Below are 18,872 nucleotides of genomic sequence, written 5' to 3' on the forward strand. Positions count from 1 at the left end.
TTGCATTACAGTAATGTGGTGAAGTCTAGCCTGCCCAAGCTTTACAATAATTGTCTCTGGGTGTATCTGGCTTTGCATGTGTGGGATTCCTGCTCCTGGAATGTGCAGTCACAGTAAGCTTTCATTTCTTTGATATCAGATCAGCATGACAGAATCAGATGATAGAGCGCTACAATTACAGCTGCACCTTTGAAAGCACATTTGGCATTCGGTACAGCATATGCTGCATACATTGACGGCCCAGATACCGTTGACTAACTTGTTACTATCAGATCATATACATCAAAGGCTTCATCTGTATGGCTGACAGCCTCCTCCGTCAATTATTTTCTTGTTAGCGAGGCTTAAACCTGATGGGGAGTGGCTTAAATTATAACACCCTCTACATTGTGCACAATTACTGGCAGTAGCATCCTTAGTTTAGTATGTAGAATGAAGAGTCTGTCGTACTCCCAACGACAGATTGCCATCTACACCATGTTAATAGGAATTAGACATGGCATTTTGTGTTACCTAAAGTACCATCAGGAAATATGCCCTCGCTGTGTCCCCTCAGCAGGGTTTCATATTAAAGCTCACGTTGCTGGACAAGCGAGTGCTTTGTAATCTTAGAAAAGGTGGCGGTTTAAGGCATTTGGCTGCAGCTATTTTAATCTGAAGGCTGGAGCATTAAGTCAGACGCACGATAGAGAAATAGAAGGGCCTCCCCAAGGGCTAGCCGGTTACACGAGTAGGGCTCAGGAGATAGCAAGAATATATGCTTGCAAATCAGCACCAGTCCCTTTTTTTTAGCATGATCGTTTATTTTTAAATGCCAAACTGAATCAAAAGTGTGTCATAGAGCTTCACCTAACGCCTCTTCTTTCTTTCCATCTCTATCTCATGTCATTCACCCTACATTCCCTTCATGGGTGAAAATCTCCATGACGACCCATCTCCAGTCTCTTTCGCCCTCTCTCTCTCTCTCTCTCTCTCTCTCTCTATCTAGTGTGCGTCATGAAGATGAAAAGTGCCTAATCCCTTGGTGGAACTCAGTCTAACAGACACACATGCAGAATCCCTGCTTTTGGGAAGACGTCACACACAAGCGCATCACTCTCTCCGAGTGAGCGCGGCTTTACAGCGGGAAGTGGTGGATGGAGAAGGAAAAAGAGAGAGAGGGAGGGTGGCGATAAACACTTATTGTTCTCGAGGAGCCTGAACTGGAGGTGTGGCATCTGCCGGGCGTTGTCGTGGAGACAGAGTCCTGGCTGTTCCCTCTTCCTCTTAGCTGATCAATCAGACGCTGATCCTTATGGCATCTAGAACAGCAGCCACAGGTAACCAGCAGCACGCATTGAGCACATAAGCCTACCTTTGGCATGAGGTGTGTGTGTTTGTGATAGAGTGAAGACTATTTAAAATGTAGTGCATGGAGCTGAAGGTAAAAGAAGATGCTTTAAAGTGTGTGCTTGTTTGAGATGCTCTGCATATGGCAGGTAAGAACGGATCAGAGGTGTGTATGTGTGTGTATTGTGACTCATAAAGAGGAAAGTGGTGATGTATTCTGCCAGGGGTTTCATCGAGACCCGCTGCAAATTTTCACAGCCCGCTCCTGCTGCGCTTTAGTGGAGAGGTGGGAAAAAGAGAGAGACACAGGAGTGAGGGAGACATCACTGCGATATTTCATCAGCGCGGTGCACGTAAGTGTGTCACTAGTTCACTTTGTCTGTGACGGACGGTCAGGTGTCGTTAATACGCTCGGTCATAGTGGAGCTCGTTCGGCAGACGGCAGCCACTGTGATTCTGCCTTCACCGCTTCCGATCTCATGCTCTGATAGACTAGAAGGGCTCCGGACAGTGATGGATGCTGTTCATAGGTAAAGAGCAAAAAAGTGTGGATTTCAGCGGGTGGAGAAGGACAGGTTTAGGGCTGTCAGACACAATAAAGAAGACCTGCCTTCGGAAAAGACACGCAGAGCTTTTGACTGACTGAATAAGTAAGTAACTTAAAAGGAAATAGTGTGTCAGGGTGTGATTCACCCATTTGCATTTCCATCTCATCAAAGTGTGTCGTCACATGTGGCAAGAGCACGATTATTTGATTTAAATCACATTAAGACAAAACAAACTCAGCGGATCTCCAGGATATGCAATTCCATTTTCACATCCATTAGGGGCTGAAGGAAGAGGAAAAAAAAGAGGGATTGAGAAAATGGACCTGGCAAATTGATACAAGGCTATTTATGTGTATAGCGAGGTGAGCTTCTGTTGTATTGTAGGAATGATGCAGGGAACATTGGGTAATCTGTTTCCTTTTTTAAAAAATTGTTAATGTAACTTTCTGAACTTGCTGTGAATTAGTACATCTATCAATGAGTGTGTAGGCTGTAACTGAACATCTGAGTACATACTATTTTTGAAAGTGAATTGGTGTTGTTTTGAGGAAAAGTTTTAATAGGCTTATATTCCACATCAGGAAGGAAATTATAATTGACCCTACGATCATGTTGCTGTCTACACCCTAGCATCTGCTGATGTATTATCCTTTATGTTCGACCCGATTAAATCACAGCGTCTCATCACCCCCCAGAGAAACAGTAATTCTTTACATTCAGAAAAAAATGTGTTCCACCTCTTTAACATTTTAGCTCCTAATCAGGCTCTAGGGGAAATATTCTCTAATGTGGTATATTACACAGTAATTACCATGTAATTATTATGTAACAAACGTAGCACAAATTTCACAGTGTTTAATAGGTTTAATCTCTTCTTTATTTTTCTCATAAGCTACACCAACAGGTCTGCTTTTGACGTTATGAAATATTTTTATTTTTTTAAGCAAAGCAAAATGGTTTTCCTAGATTTGTGCTGACATATTTCAAGAAAGGAAAGCCTCCAGACTGCTTTTACAGAAATTGACAAATGCATTTGAATTCACAAATGAACGGAATTTTAAATGATTGCTCGGTGAATTAAGTCAGTTTTAAAAGTAAATGTAAACACTGAAGACATAACATTCTGCTACTGTTTAAAATGCTTTCAAAAGGCATGCAGGAATGCATTTACATTTAACATGAATAAATTTTTTCTTGTATACTTTTTGTACACTATATCTTGCCATAAGTGACTTAGAATTAGATTGTGCATATATAGTTTTTTAAAATTACTCTTCAGTAGGATGCAAAAGATATGAATCAGGAATAAAGCCAGAGTGGCAATTTAGAAAGTGGCAACAAAGAAAGTGCCACTGAAAATATAGTGCAGCATGAAGCAATAGTTATTTGATCTAGATTTAGTTAGTAGATGTGGTTAATAATAAATGTATTTATTTTCTTTGATCTTTCTTATTTTTAATTTTTATTTTACAGTTTATTGGGTTTTTATTTTTACACTGCTTATTTGCTGTAGTTTACACGGGCTAAAAGGAGGGTTGGTCTTGAACTGGTTTACTGTTTTGCTTAATTGTCTGTTTCACCATTTATCCTAATCCTATAGTCAATTTCTTAGATTTTTCGATTAAAAGCAGTTCACTTCCCCATAGTCTTGGCAGGCTCAGACAAGACACGACTGTGTTTGTTGTGTTACAGCATGGTTGCAAACAAGTAAATAGCCATCTAGCAACAAACAGCAAACTAAGAGGAAAGGCATTTCTAGATGCAGAATAATAGGCACCTCTCCCTGTAGTGAAAGGCAGCTTAGCCACAGCAAACCAGCACAGATGTACTAAGATACTGAAGTAAATGAGAACTAGTGGCAAGTAATATAAACCCTACTTCCCCTGGGGATTTGTAAATCACAAATCTGTTTCTCCAGAGCCAAGCTTAATAAGTCTGACAGTTTAGCTGGCTTCATTAAGGAATTTTGAAGGATGCCAACAGGGTTACAAATTAGACAGACTAGTGTTAACAATCTGCAGTATATGCCAAGTGCATATGGGGAGGATATGCAGCATATTTACTGAAATGAATCCGATTTTACCTGGAGTTTTTTAAATCGTTCTCTGTCACTCCACAATCAGTCCAGTACAAGCATAATGCAGTTGCATGTATTCACCAGCACCACATATTAAACACTGTGAATAGACAATTAGCAGTCAGAATGACTGAATCTGGAATCTGTTAAAATATCGTTGGAAACCATATATTATTGTTTCCCTGGTTTCCCCACTAGGGGTTTTTCTAACCTTAAAGTGAAGATGGAAAATGGGAAAACCTGGAATGTGGTTGGATAAAATGATTACAAATGCTTTGTTTGAGTGAGATTAGATATTAAGCTACAAGATTGGGCTAATTTAAATTTCTTTCATTAAAAAAAAAACAGCACAGGGCCAGCTGACCTAAATATTTGCAACCTGTCTCACCGGAGATATTATCACTGTATATTTTGCTGGGACAATAATTTTATGAGAGCGTCTAGAAGCCTCACAGAGAAGCTCACATATACATGCTAAACCAACTAATATTCATAATTAGATGGATTCATTATACTGTCAAAAGCATGACATGAAGAAAAAAGTTCTTGCTCTGAATCCTGTCTGACTAAGCAAGTGTTTTTTGCTTTTTAATTAGGCTTCCTTTCAAAGTGCCTGTTTCTCTGCTTCAACTCCACCGGCCCTGACGGCCTCCAGGAGCTTCCTGAGCGGAGACAGCACACTAGCAGAAATGTCTTTTTTCCTAAATTTATTCCCTCCGTTAATGCTATGAGTCATCTTTTAATATAGTTTTGATGAACTCCTTTCTTCACTATTTCTAAAGAGAGGAATTTATTTATTTATTTTTCATATCCAGGAATGGCCAGTTCCAGCGTATTTGTGTCTGAATGAACTCTAACAAGGATTCTCTGTGGTTCATCCTTACATCTGCATGCTGTTCACATCCACGGTGCCATGAACTGCTAGGAAAGTTCTTACTGTTTTTGTTAATATATTTGTTTATTTGACTGTTGTTGCTTAACACAATGCTGCATGGGAGAATGAGGTCATATATTTGTTCCTCCAGCTCACTTGTTTGGGGGCAAACAGCTCTCGAAGAGCTGAAATCCAGATAACTATCTCAGTAATCTGCATTATGTGCATGAATTAGCATATATCAGGGAACAAACTAAATATGCATGTGGATGGATGTGTGGCTGTGTCAGTCATGTCTGTATGTGAGATTTTGGCAGATTCTGTCAAGTTGCTGTGAAACTTGTGCAGCCATTGCCAAAGTAATTTCACTTAGTGTCTCACTTCACTTATTTTAAATTGCTTGACCAGTGCCTTCCATTAAGCATGTTATGGTTATTTAGAAAAAAGACTTGGTGAAACAATGATTTTTTTTAGGGGAATATGTGTTTATTCCACTTGTATGTGGATCAACTCATGCATTTTGTTGGTGGCAGTGGCTGTTGCACATTATCCATCATTATCCATCCAAGTGCCAAGATTTTACGCCAGAGCTGGTTGTATATTGGTAATTCACCTATGGAATCAGAAACATACTTTCCTGAAAGCACAGGTTCTTAGAGCAGCTGACATAATCTTGATTCTGTTCCCTGAATATGCCAAGCAAGGATAGATGCTCAGTCTCACCTCCAAGAGGAAAATGTCTTAATGAGTGTGAACACCACCAAAATCCTCACGAAGAAGATGTTTTGTATTTGTCAACCTATACCAGGTGGTGGTATTTACTTTTTTTAAATTCACTTCCATTTTTTTCACTTCCAAACTTTGGGGTATGGCTAGTTCAATTCAAATTAAACACAATTTTGCACATCCCTCGTTCTAAATGACCTTTTCTTAATTCCTATATTACCAGCTTCTGTTTTTATATCTGTGGATTCTTTTTTTCTGCTGTGTCAACTATTTTCTCATGCCTTACATAATATCGGTGTTCTCTCTGAGGGTGTTTTGAACTTTTTTTTTTATTATTCTATTATTTACATAGTATTGTTATTTTCTAATAGTTTGACATTACAGAAACTGTTAAATGATTTTTTTTAGAACCGACAAATGTATGGAAATGAACTGAAATGTAAAAAAAAAAAGTTTATTATAACCCCAAAAAGTGTCATTTTTTAACAAAAAGGAAATACTGTCAAAAGTATTTTTTTACTGTTGAAGAATTCCATGAACATATCATGGGTCTTGAGTTATGACATGGGGCAGGGTGCAAACACCTAGCAACCACACATTTCCTAGCAACGCCATAGCAACCGCCCAGAATGCCATGCTATCAAAGCAGTGGCTTTTGCATGAGTAAAAACCACACATATTTTCTGCATGAAAGGTAAAGTCTAGCCCTCTGTTGTGATTGAAAAGAATTTGGCATAATTATTAAGTGATTAGATCACCTTTTAGATTAGAAGGAGAATAATTATAAAAGAAAATAAAAGAGAAAGGAAAAAACTACGCACCTAAGTAAAACTTTCATACGTGCTTAGAATTGAGGTCCTGTGTGTGTTTATGTTTAAGGGTTAGTGTCTTGGTGGTAGATGTTGCCTGCAGGGTTAATTAGCATTGCAGAAGCAATGTCTGGAGGCAGTCGGCTCATCAAATCTCACCTTTTCTCCATCTCTCGTATCCCTTTCTTTTTGTGTGTGTGTGTAATTGTGTACACTCAGAATATTGTATATGCAGAAGAGAAATCAACAAGAAAGCATAAATGATGCTTCCACTAGTACACAGTATGGTATGATGAGCACACACACAGACAAATGCCAACGGGGGGAGAAAACCTGTTGGACAAATAAACGTGACTGCACACACATTAATGTTATTACCCAGGCGCGCAGGTGGAAGGATGAATCTTATGCTGTATGCCTGATCGTATGCCTGATTTCTTTGTCTCATTGTTTTTCAAATTACCTCTTATATTCTTTTTACCAGCTGTTATAACATCTGGTACATTACTTTTATTTTTTATTTTTTTTGGTTTTCTCTTCCCTTACATAATATCTGTTCCTTTTGAGGGCGTTTTAAGCTTCTCTCTTCAAGATATACATTGTCTTTTTATTTTCTAATAGATTAGAGATTATAAGCTGTTAAATAATTCTTTAGATCAGAGAAGGTGCATGCAGTAATCAGAACTAATTCTCCTGCTGAACATTTGTGACAGTGAACAAGACTTTATGGTGTGTATATGTAGATCTATTTGGGTGTTTGACATTATGTGTCACAGTAGTTTAACTAAAGTCCATCCAAACTAAACATTTTTAAAATTCTTTTTTCATTATTATGCGTTTTGATCTCATATAAATTGCAAGAATACACATATTTTTTTATGAAAAAAGGTGATGAATTTTTAACAATATCTTGAAAGCAGGCTAACCAATAGCCATGTAATGTTTATACAGTATACATTATATCATAATAAAAATCAATTATATGTATTAATTATTTATTCTTACATTTCATAAAATGAACAGTTTTCCAAGACATTTAATTATTCAAATTTTTACATTTAATTCAGTGTTACTTTCTGCAACTTCTGAGTAACAATTGTTTCTTTGTGTGTGTGTGTGTCTGTGTACATATATACACACGTTGTCTTAAACGTACTCAATAGTCTAAAATAATATATTACTTTATTACAATTATCGTTAGATTATTACTATATTGTACATATAGTATTATACTGATTCAAATTTTATAAAAAAGGCGAACGCTTCTGCTAATCGACCAAGTGGACAGGGTTATTTATCATAAAATGGCAAATACTGAGTAAATATTGAGCTACAAATGATCATTGGGTGTATAAACATTTACGTGTTTGTATTTTACACTTATTAGTGTCCAAGTTAAAATACTGTCATTTGAAGAACAAATGCTGACGGGCTTGACAAATGCACCCTAAATTAAGGCATTAGCAGCTGAGCCCAGACACCCTACTGAATGTGTACTGAATGTCCGTTAAACATAAACACATCGCATCAGTGCCGCCAGCGAGACAGACACATGTACACAAACACACTTAAACACACTCATTTATACTAATAAGAATAGCTGACAGCATGCAAACATGCATGAAATACTGTATTCCTCCATACTTCCTTCTCATGGGGGAAACGGTCATCCTAATAGCACAGAAACTCAAATGAGTGTAGCCAAGCACTCTGGCAAAATCATTTGGGTATTATTAAAGTATTCAGTGGATTCTCACCTGAGCTCCAGGGATATAAAACATTCAGAGATAAGGGTTTGACTGATGGCTCGGTTGCCATGGGTGCAGAGGGGTTTCAGTCTTGCGCAATGTGAGAGACGTGTGAAGAAGTGAATGTGTAATAACGCAGAGATCAATAGCAGGAGTCAATAGAGCTCCACTGGGCTGGATCAGAGCATCGTAGAGATACTAGGCCTACAGCATGCTTTCTGAAAGCGACACGCTGGGAACACACACAGCCCGTGGCACCTACATTTAGACACCTCTGTATGAAATGATCACCAAATGTAGTTCAAGCTTGCGCTGTAGTGCTGAATTAAACATGAGATCCAAAGACCCCGAAGGATCAAGGTCAGCACGTATGCACTCTCTACCATTTGCAAGATGATAGATTTACATATGCATGCTTGATTCGGCTTCACGAACATTCCCAACACCAAACTTTAGCTTTTTCCCATTCGGTCTCAAAGCTCAGACACACGCACCCGGTGGGAGATGGGACACTGCGCTCTCAATGGCTGTGGTGGTTTCACTCACTGAAAAATGGATGAGACTAAAATTAGATAAACTAAAATTGGACGAAGTTAATCTGCAGAATGTCCTCAAAGTAAGAGAAACCGCAGGCTTCACAATCGCTGTCTGTAGAAGCGAGACGCTGATGTAGACCAGTGAGACAGACACCGGATTGTTTTCCACAGCTCACCTGCAATGTATGAAGAAATGCTCTGATCTTTACTTTGATATGCTAGAAGGGGAAAAGAGAAGGTTTTTTTGATATCTCATATCTTACACTCTCGGGAAAAAGGTACAAAAGCTGTCACTGAGGCGGTATCCTGATTTACCCCTAAAGGGTGCATATTAGTAGCTAAATGGTACATAGACTATTAGTACCTTCTGAAAGATGGCAAACTTGGTACCAATTTTTCTGATAGTATAAGGATTCGGAATTTGTTCCCTATGTGTAAGTGATGATCACTCAGCGTACTGTATTTCTGAGTGGTAAAGCTCGGCTGCCTTGTCTGTGGGTTGAAGAGAGAGCGACAGATTGCTTTTGCGAGATAAAGATTTTGTGAAAGTCTACAAAGAATCTGCTCACCGCAGTTTGACAACATATCCTCTCGAATAATGGCTTATCTCCATTCCCAGAAAGAGGACTTTATAATGATTAATTGATAAACTTTGCCTTCGAAATGCATCTCTGATCCAGGTACCTTTACCAAGAATTACATCAATGCCCATGCTCTCCCCTGCTGCTGATACTGTCATGAGATCGGCTGCGATGAATTGAATTATTAACTCATTAAAACTTAATCAACTTCTCCTGTCAGTGAGCTGCTCCCCATAATGAACCACAGGCTTCGCGCTGCCCCCTGATGTTCCACCCAGACATGTCCTCCGTCTTCATTCTGACACTCACGCTGGCAGGCAAACATTTGACGTGTTGCATCGCGACACACCTGATGGAGCTGTGAATGAAACTGAGCGCGGTCAAGGTTGAGAAACGCTTTTCTTGAACAAGCAAGGACATTTGCAGTCACACTCCTTGAAAAGCAGTGCATATGTGGCAACATATTTTGTGCATACATTGATATTGATTTGAAAGGAAGGCTCTTATTAATCAACATTCGAATGAAGCAACCTGTGCTCCTCATACAGGGTCATTTAGGCCAGTGTGAGGTGAAATAGACTTCTAAGGAATTTGCACCTTGACTTTTGTCTTGGCGATTTTAACAAATTCCTGTATTTAACTGTGCAGTCTCAATGCATTAGGTAGATTTTTAGATGTGATTAAACATTAGGTTTATAGAAACAAGTATGGAAAATTGTTGTAAAATTGCACCGTAGATTATTATTGCTGTAGTGAAGCCTTATGTCTAAATTATACATCAGAAGAAAGCTAGGCACAAGGTTTATTCCATGCGTGCAGGTCAATCTGCAGCTATATCGGTTATGAGAGCCTCCATGGTGGCTTACCAGTTCACTGAAAATTGTCTGCCCCATTTTTCAGCCCAAGATTTCGAGAAATAATGGAAACAGATGCCTTTATTATACTATTCTATTCTATTCTATTTTATTCTATTCTATGAGAATATGTGCATGTAACCTTTCCCCAAATTATGCTCTTTGACAATTCTGTTTTCAAAGCAATTACTCCAATCATGTCTCTTTCATTATAATAAGAAATGAGAATTTGTGTCAAAGTGAGTATTTAATTAAAATATATAAAAAAACACATTCCAAAAGTGAGAAACATATAGAGGTTTTTATAATCAGAGCTGCTGGATTGGTCTGGGGATGCTGTAAAATGTAATTATCCATTCTAAATCCAACTTCAGCTTTTACTATGGAGACATTCATTTTTAATACAAGACTAAATGGCGGTAGTTTAGATGCAGGTTTAAATGATGCATTCTCATGCAAAATGTAAAAATGTAAAAGCTCCCCTGCTGTTGATTCTTATCTGTGGTGCTGTCTGTTCAATTTTCATATTGTCTGAAATAAGGGGTGTATTAAACCCACCTCATGTTGGTAGGAAATTCAATAAATAGATAATAATAGATAAGATAGTAAGTACCAAGGTTAAATTGTCATTATATAAAAATACACAATTAAATAAAAATCCCCTTCTTGGTTCTAATATTGTTGTGCCTTTTTCTGATTTGATATTGTATGCCTATTTTATCATCTGTGTACTCTCCCTCATCTGTCCTAATTACCTTGCAATTTTTTAAATAAACATAAAACATTTAGACAGACATAAAGTCAGTCCTCATATCTAATCTAAAGTACACATTTGTGATCCGAGTCTAACAGACCTGTGGAATGCCTGCCTTTTGCTTTCCTCCATTATTGATTTTGATTGGCAAAGCAGGACTTGCACCAAGGGAGCATGGGGTTTCCATGGTTATGGCATGTTTGGAGATGTCTTTCTGAAAGCAGGTTCTGTGTGTGTGTGTGTGTGTGTGTGTGTGTGTGTGTGTGTGTGAGAGAGAGAGACAGAGACAGAGAAAGAGACGATCGATGCACCACAGGGTTCCTATCAGCTAGAATCAGGAGAGGTCTTGCACGGAGGAGGTGTTGGGAAATTGGGATGGAAAAAAGGACATGATGTGCATTATAGGGGTCATGCTGTATATATACTGCATGCATAGAAATATACAGTGGATACCAACTTTTACTGTCAAACATATTTGTAAACAAATTCTTTTTAAATATTTTTTAGATTTTCATTTATGTATATTATAAAAGATTGTGTCACTATGTCAATTGTTCTCAATCAAGAAAAGAGAAAAATGTGTATGTTAACTGAAATCATATTTTTTCCTCACAAAACTTTTGCGTTCACTTGCAAAGATAATTGTGTTTATTTATTCCTTACTTCCGTGTTTAAAAATAAGGTGGATACAAAAGCCTATAATTTTAATTTAAAATGATCTTGTAGAATGACCGGTTTTGTGCAATGACCTATAGTCTCCTATAGAAAACGACGTTTTGCATGTTTGCATTACCTTGAGTAACTAACCATGCAGCCATCTCTCTCAACTACTGTATATCATATTTCTCTGTCTCTGTTCTCTGTAGGTGGCCATGCTGTTCTCTCCGTTCTCTTGTGCTCTGGGGCTCTCCCTTCTGCCACTCCTCCTGTTTCAGTGCCCCGCCCACGCCTGCCCTGCCCGCTGTGAGTGTTCTGTGCCCACGCGTTCTGTGTCATGCCATCGCAGGCGGCTAGCACAGGTGCCTGAAGGCATCCCTATAGAGACAAGGGCATTGGACCTCAGTAAAAACCGGCTGCGCATTGTGACTCCACAGAACTTCTCCTCACTGCTGTTGCTGGAGGAGCTGGACCTCAGCAACAACTTGTTGTCATCTGTGGAACCTGGTAGCTTCCGCACTCAGCCGCGGCTACGCTCGCTCCGACTGCGCAGCAACCAACTGACTCTGCTGCCGCGTGGAGCACTGGCTGGCCTCAGCGAGCTTACCCTGCTGGATGTCAGTCAAAACCGTCTTGTTATTCTGCTGGACTATGGTTTTGAGGAGCAGCGGAGGCTGAGGGTACTAGAGTTGAGTGATAATGAGCTAGTGTTCATCGCCCCACGGGCCTTCAGTGGCCTGGCATCCCTGCGCTCTCTGACGCTGCAACGATGCAACTTGAGCACAGTGCCCACACATGCTCTCGCACATCTCCATGGTCTAACCAGCCTGCGGATGCGGGACTTGGGCATAGAGGAGCTTCAGGCGCATGCCTTCAAGGGTCTACCACGCCTGAAACATCTGGAAGTGGACCGTTGGCCATTGTTAGAAGGGTTTCCGACCTCTGCTTTGCAGGGGCTGAACCTCAGCACACTGTCCATTACCCACACCAACTTGACGTCCGTACCAGTGGTGACACAGCTGCCATATCTAACTCATCTCAACCTGTCTTACAGCCGTATACGTGTCCTGCCAGCAGGGTGGTTGCGAGGAATGGACCGGCTGGAGGTTGTACGTGTGCGACAGTCTAACCTGCTGAGTGTGGAACCTCAAGCCTTGCAAGGAGCCACCTCGCTGCGCCTTCTTGACCTTTGTTACAACCGTCTCTCCACGCTGGAGAGAAGTGTTTTTCCTGCTTCCGAGGCCCTGCAGACTCTTCTAATTGGCCAGAACCCATTAGTGTGCGACTGTCGTCTACGCTGGATCCTGGAGAGGACTCCACCTTTGCTGTACGGCGATGTTCAACCTGAATGTAGTGCTCCTGCACCCTTGGCTGGGAAGCCTCTTGGCTACCTGGTGGAATCTCAAATCTCTCGTTACGTTATCTGCACCAAACCCAGGGTCGTCTCCATGGCAACTTACCCGGCACAGGTGGAAGAAGGGCAGAGAGCTTGGCTATATTGTAGTGCAGATGGGGCTCCACCTCCCTCTGTGTCATGGCTTACACCGCATAGGCGACACATTACCACAAAGAGTACAGGAAGAATGGTGGTCCACACCAATGGATCACTAGAGTTCCGCATGGCAGAGTCTCAGGATAGCGGCATGTACGTGTGTGTGGCATCAAACCCAGCAGGCAATGCCACTCTCTCTGTCACGCTTGCTATTAAAAGCTTGGGAATCAGGGACAGAGCCCTTTACACCAACCGCAGCTTTCTTTTTGACTCTGACTACAACAGTTCCCTAATTAATGGCACAGAGGAGTACACCATCAGGGTGGTTCTGGACTTCACCACCATCCTGGTCTCCACAGCAATGGGCTGCCTCAGCTTCCTGGGTGTCGTCTTGTTCTGTTTCTTGTTGTTGTTTGCATGGAGCCGTGGCAAAGGAAAGCACAGAGGTGGCGTGGACATCCAATATGTCCCACGAAAGCGGAAAGGTGCAAACTCAGAACTTACAGAAACAAGTGGGCCCAGAAGAGTCAACATGAAGATGATCTAAATTTTTATATTGCCGAGGAATTCATGGGTTGCATGGTTGCGTATGTGTGTTTGTTGGACTTTGTGAGTCTTTGGGTAGATGTGCTGCAAAAGATGAAAAGGATGTATTTAAACATGAGATTGTATATGTGGTATCCCAATGACAAAAAGAAAGAAAAAGAAAAACGCCAAACTATATAATGTGTGTCTTCTGCGATGCTAGTGCAGAAGTCCAAGTTGTTGTATATATTTCATATTTGTGGGAAAGAATGGTATATTTCTCATATGTATATGTATGTACGTATATATATATATATATATATATATATATATATATATATATATATATATATATATATATATATATATATATATATATATGAATATATATATGAATATATATATGAATATATCTATCTACCTTTCAAAACGCTGCAAAAACTAATGTTGTCTTCCCCAATAAGCAAATTATCTACTGGAAAAAGCCTCGGCAGTGCTGTGTTGTGAAGTGTTTGGTTTTGCTCAGAATTCCTGTTCTCTTGGGACATCCTCTTCTTAGCAGAACCTCAGGGGGAACCGGAGAGTTTCCTGCCATTTTGTTGTAAAGATGTTAAAATGCAAGAAGCCGTTTGACATGGTGGGTTCCAGGGGCTGTATTTGTGACTCAGTGGAAGTCTGTTGAACTGTGTGAAAATGTTTTTTTTTTCTTATGTTCTGTCAAATGCTGCTCAAATGGTTTTACATACTAAATATCTGGTTATATTTTCAGAAGAAAATAAATATAAATTGTACAGCTTGATAAGTGTTACTGTCATCACAGATACGATTGCCTGTCTCAAGTGTCCCCTGTGGCACAAAACATGGCAAATAGAAATGAATCTACACCTTGTTAGCCTTACTGCTGTTGGTGCTTCTTATATTTATTTATGCATTTATTTATTTATTTTTGCATAGCTATGACTTCATCTTTTTATGGTGAAATGTCACCCAATTTTGCATGCAGGATATTTCTGTAGCTAAATTTTCAAATAATTTCAATTATGGGATAGATTATTGCTGTGGTTGCTTAGCAACAGGCATATAAAAATGTAAAATAGAAAAGCTCAGTGCTTTTGGTAATCTGAACTTGACATTTTACACACATATCCAGCTTCTCAAGAAGCATAAATTGTTTTATATTTTTAGTTTTATATTTATTTCAAATTTTGCATCTCACTACATTACGAAGGACAACTAAAAAGGACAGCTCAAGTGACTAAATTTCTTTAAGCAGACATAACAAGCAATTATTCCATTATAGTCCAGTAGATGTCTTGGTAGTGACCTTTTTCAGGGCTCTTAAAAGCATGAAATGGACTTATATTTGTTCCTGTCTGCTGCCTTTGACGTCACAGCTCAGGATAGTCACTAGTCAAGGGTTTGGGATTGTGAATGTACTTGTGGTGTAACCAACAAATCAATGTTGTCATGATGTCACTTTTCCACTTCTCCAGGATAAAAAAAAGAAAAAGAAATGGCTCAAAAAACAGTATCCAGAACTGAGTTCCCATGAGTAAGGATGGCAGACTTCAAATTGCAGACTTCCAGGTGGTCACATGGCAGGCAAGCAACTGCGGTTAAAACGAATGGGAATCCTAACTGATAGCTTTCACCTGGTATTATTGACCTCCTTGTTTCAGGTGTACAAGCACAAAGCTCCTGAAACTCTATTGATTTTTACTTAATACAGTTAAGCTAAATTGGTCAGCAAGGAGTATTTAGAATACTCTTGGAATATTTTACATTGCTTCTCTGAGTGAGTTCATGTCCATTAGTATCATAGTGAAATAAATTATGGGTGAAACCCACACTCATCTGTCTGTAATTATCTGTAGTACATTCATATTATATTTCTATCCGCGTACTGAATACAAAGGACTCCTCTCTTGCTAAGGGCTTTGTAGTTATTATTTTTTAAACACATGAAGGTCTAAGCTGTATTGGTTTGATTTTCTCTACAGCGTCATGTGCAGTATGATCCCTTGTTCTACCATGTCTTTAAAAGTGTCATTTTTAAAATCCTCAGTCCAAATCTTGATGTCAGTTGTGTTACATTTAATCATTTAATTGCCTGCTTCTTGCTGTTCAGGTTAGACCTCGTATACAGCAACTTGAAGCTGTATTCATAATATATTTCCTCCTGAATCGGTCTTACCTCAATTTTAAAAAGGAAAGACGGATAGCTGTAAACTGTATTTGATATAAGCATTACACTATATTAAATTTAGCTTATCCAAACAGATTATCATTTTAAAGTCTTTCCTCCACTTAAACTGCTTTAGATTGATCGTGTTACATAAAAGTGCAAGGACAGAGTTTTCCATCAAGACGATGTGCCTCAGGTTACTACTTTTTGTCCTTGGTGCCAAATGTAGTCCAGCTGTATTAAAGAAACTGCACGCCAACCCGTCAACCTCCATGTCCTACACTACCAGTCCCTTAAAGTACCCTGAAGGATTGCTGGTCTGTATGAGCTTGTTTTGTTACACAATCAAAAGCATCTAAATATACCTGAACTAATCATGTCCATGTCTATGACTCACAAACTGAAACAAAATAAGTGGCTTTTAAACGAGTGTGTTAGAATGTGCGTCATCATCATATGACTACATGGTGCTCTGTGGTGAGTGCTTGACCTTGCAGTGTACTCTCAGGATGCGTTTGGGGTGAAAATATGAACAGGGGCCTTTTTTCTATGTGAATGAGTCTTCCTCAGAGACACATTAAAGTATCAGGATCTGATGCATACAGGCCTGCTTCAAGATGGACCTGCCTGCTACCCAAGAGAAAATGCAAGAGAGAGACAAACATAGAAGGACTTCAGCACAGAATTCCCAAGAATAATTTATAGTCAGATATTACTACAAACACTTTAATTATTCAGACATATCTTTAATTCATTTTGCCAAAAATAAATACATTTAATAAATCCTGTCGATAACCTACAGAGTGTCTAAACTGTAGGTCGCAGAGTGTGAGAATGATGGCTTGTTCATATTATGTCAGGAAATAATAATAAAAGTGCTCAAAATCAAATCTGATTGACTTGCCGTATATTTTTCATGAAGCACCACAAGTGTTTCTTGTGCCGTTTTTCATGCATTTCATGCTATCCGCTTGTAAAGTTGTGACAATTGAGAATACGATCCCATGAGCTGCATATGAGTGCTATTTATAGCACTGTTTGTATACTGTCTCAGAATCATAGAGTCCTGGACACTACAAGTTTAACAATAAACTTTAAAGATAATTCACTGTCTAGCAATCTGAGATTTTGTTATGGAGACAAGGTTTATGATCATGATTAGCAGTAGTAGCACCATTTTTTGTTTGCTTTTGGGATCTGATAGAGTTTTTGGACCCGGAAATGGTGACACTTGTGAGCACATATAACAACCAGTTAACAAAAATACAGTGCTACACAGTGTGATTCACAAGCAGATGAGTCTTACATGAGCTGGTTGATTTAATGAATCTTTCTGTGTGTCTGTTTTTCATCAAGTTTCAATCAGTCTGATGAACAAATTCGTCAGCAGCTACTCAATCAACAAATGACTTCCTTACTGAACTGAATCATTCCTCCGCTAAAGCCATTTCTTTATCGGTATACCGCATACTCATGTCTGTGTTGAGTTCCCCATTTTTACAGTTTATGCATGCAATGAAGTTCTCAGCCTACCAAATTCAACAGTATGACATAGAAAACAAGATAACGAGAGCAAAATGAGAGAACAAATGGGTCTTTCTCCCTCATTGTCCATTATGAAATGTTTTGGTGGATCTTGAGAGTAATTATGTGTCTCTAGTAGGGTCATAGCTTGAAAAAGTTTGGGAACCCCTGCTGTGAACAGTCCCAGTTCAGCAGTTATTTCACCAAGATTTCCTTCACCCGCTCGGTTCCCAGACAATGCTCCAGGGAGGCTGTTCCTGCAGTTAGGGTACTGTAATCACTTCAGATAAAAAAACACTTGCTAAATGACAAGCAATCAATATTTCCACAAGGTCCTGATTTTAAGGGAAAAAACGTTCCACCCAAAACACTTTAAAATCTTTACCCTGTGGATTAACATCGCTGGAAAATGGATGTTGGCTAATGATTACCAAGATGGGGTTCATCTCCCCCATATATTTCACTTTGAATGATGGGGAAGCAGGACGGGTTTATTCTAAAGGTTTGCCAGCTGTGCCTATCTGCCTGCCAAATAAGCAAAATAAGAAGCAAAGGGGAACAACATGTCACCAGCTGAACCCCAGTAATAAATCTCTGAGCTTTTCTCATATTTTAAAGTGGCTTCAGGTACAGCATCCCACAACACAACCATCGCCCATGGGATTTTTTTTTTTTTTTTTTTTTTTTTTTTTTTTTTTACAGGTTTTGACTTTTTGCCACTGAAGGCATACTCGATTTGAGCTTCAATCCGCTAACATGATGGCCATGTTGTGTATGCAATCTTTTCAGACCCATGGCATTAGTAGGACTGTTCTAGAAATAATAACCCATTACCCGTCTCAGTGCGGGCTGGGGCAAGCAGGAGCCATGCATCTCAACTCTTCCACACCACAGAGTGATGGGATGAGGAATGGGGTGGAGAGAAATCACTCTGGCAGATGTAATGACTCCTTATCAGCACAGCAAGCCCTAATCAGTGAAGAGAGCATGTGAGCGCGAAGGTTACATTAAGAAACACACACACTGATTCATCAAGACTCACTCATAATCAGCTTCTCATCACGCTAATACAAAAGCTAATATTAAACTGCAAAAAAAAGTGTTGCTATATTTCTAACACATTGTGTAGCCAAGCAAATCAAGCAGAAGGTAACAGCTCTAACAAAAGCCTCCACAAATGATTTTGTTCCTAGTGATGTCTTGTAACCTGGCCTTTGGATGCATGGATATGGTTGCTAGGCGCCGCCTAAAAGTCTCGCTAATGCTGCTTCTCACTTTTGTTGCCATGGCAGCCTGAAATGCCTCTGTGTCTCTCCTCTCTCTGCCATCACAATAAGTCAACGAGGTTTGTGGCATTGTAATGGAAAACTGAGAGCACAATATATATCATCCAACAATAGCGGTTCGAGGCGGTGAGGGTCAAGTGGTGTATTTAACCACAAGAATGAGTTCAGTGGAACAGTTCAGCGAGGCCCGATGGTGTGTAATACAAACTGATCGGCAGAAGCATGATGTGCCAATCAGAAGGTTAAGAGGGACCACAAGAGACATTTCATCAGTAGGCTCGTTGGGTAACTGAACTCTGAGCTAGGCTACAGGTGATTCCATCATCCAATTTCATGTCTGTACTTAATTTTACAACCTACCTTCTCA

At 39.6% G+C, this 18,872-nt stretch overlaps 1 protein-coding gene across 3 annotated transcripts; it reads left to right on the forward strand.

Moving 5' to 3' along the window:
• Positions 1 to 502: 502 nt before the first annotated feature.
• On the forward strand, positions 503 to 13,725 carry LOC132110823 (leucine-rich repeat and immunoglobulin-like domain-containing nogo receptor-interacting protein 2). Of its 3 annotated transcripts, none has more exons than XM_059517800.1 (2): positions 503 to 1,319; positions 11,703 to 13,725. In XM_059517800.1, the coding sequence occupies exon 2, from the start codon at positions 11,709 to 11,711 to the stop codon at positions 13,530 to 13,532; it is 1,824 nt and encodes a 607-aa protein (XP_059373783.1). In that variant the 5' UTR covers positions 503 to 1,319; positions 11,703 to 11,708; the 3' UTR covers positions 13,533 to 13,725. The 3 variants fall into 3 exon arrangements, with proteins under 3 accessions (XP_059373783.1, XP_059373785.1, XP_059373784.1); XM_059517802.1 differs by lacking the exon at positions 503 to 1,319 and adding an exon at positions 1,636 to 1,682; XM_059517801.1 differs by lacking the exon at positions 503 to 1,319 and adding an exon at positions 1,694 to 1,979.
• Positions 13,726 to 18,872: the final 5,147 nt, after the last annotated feature.

Source organism: Carassius carassius, chromosome 30, assembly GCF_963082965.1.
Source record: "Carassius carassius chromosome 30, fCarCar2.1, whole genome shotgun sequence".
Lineage (NCBI taxonomy): Eukaryota > Metazoa > Chordata > Actinopteri > Cypriniformes > Cyprinidae > Carassius > Carassius carassius.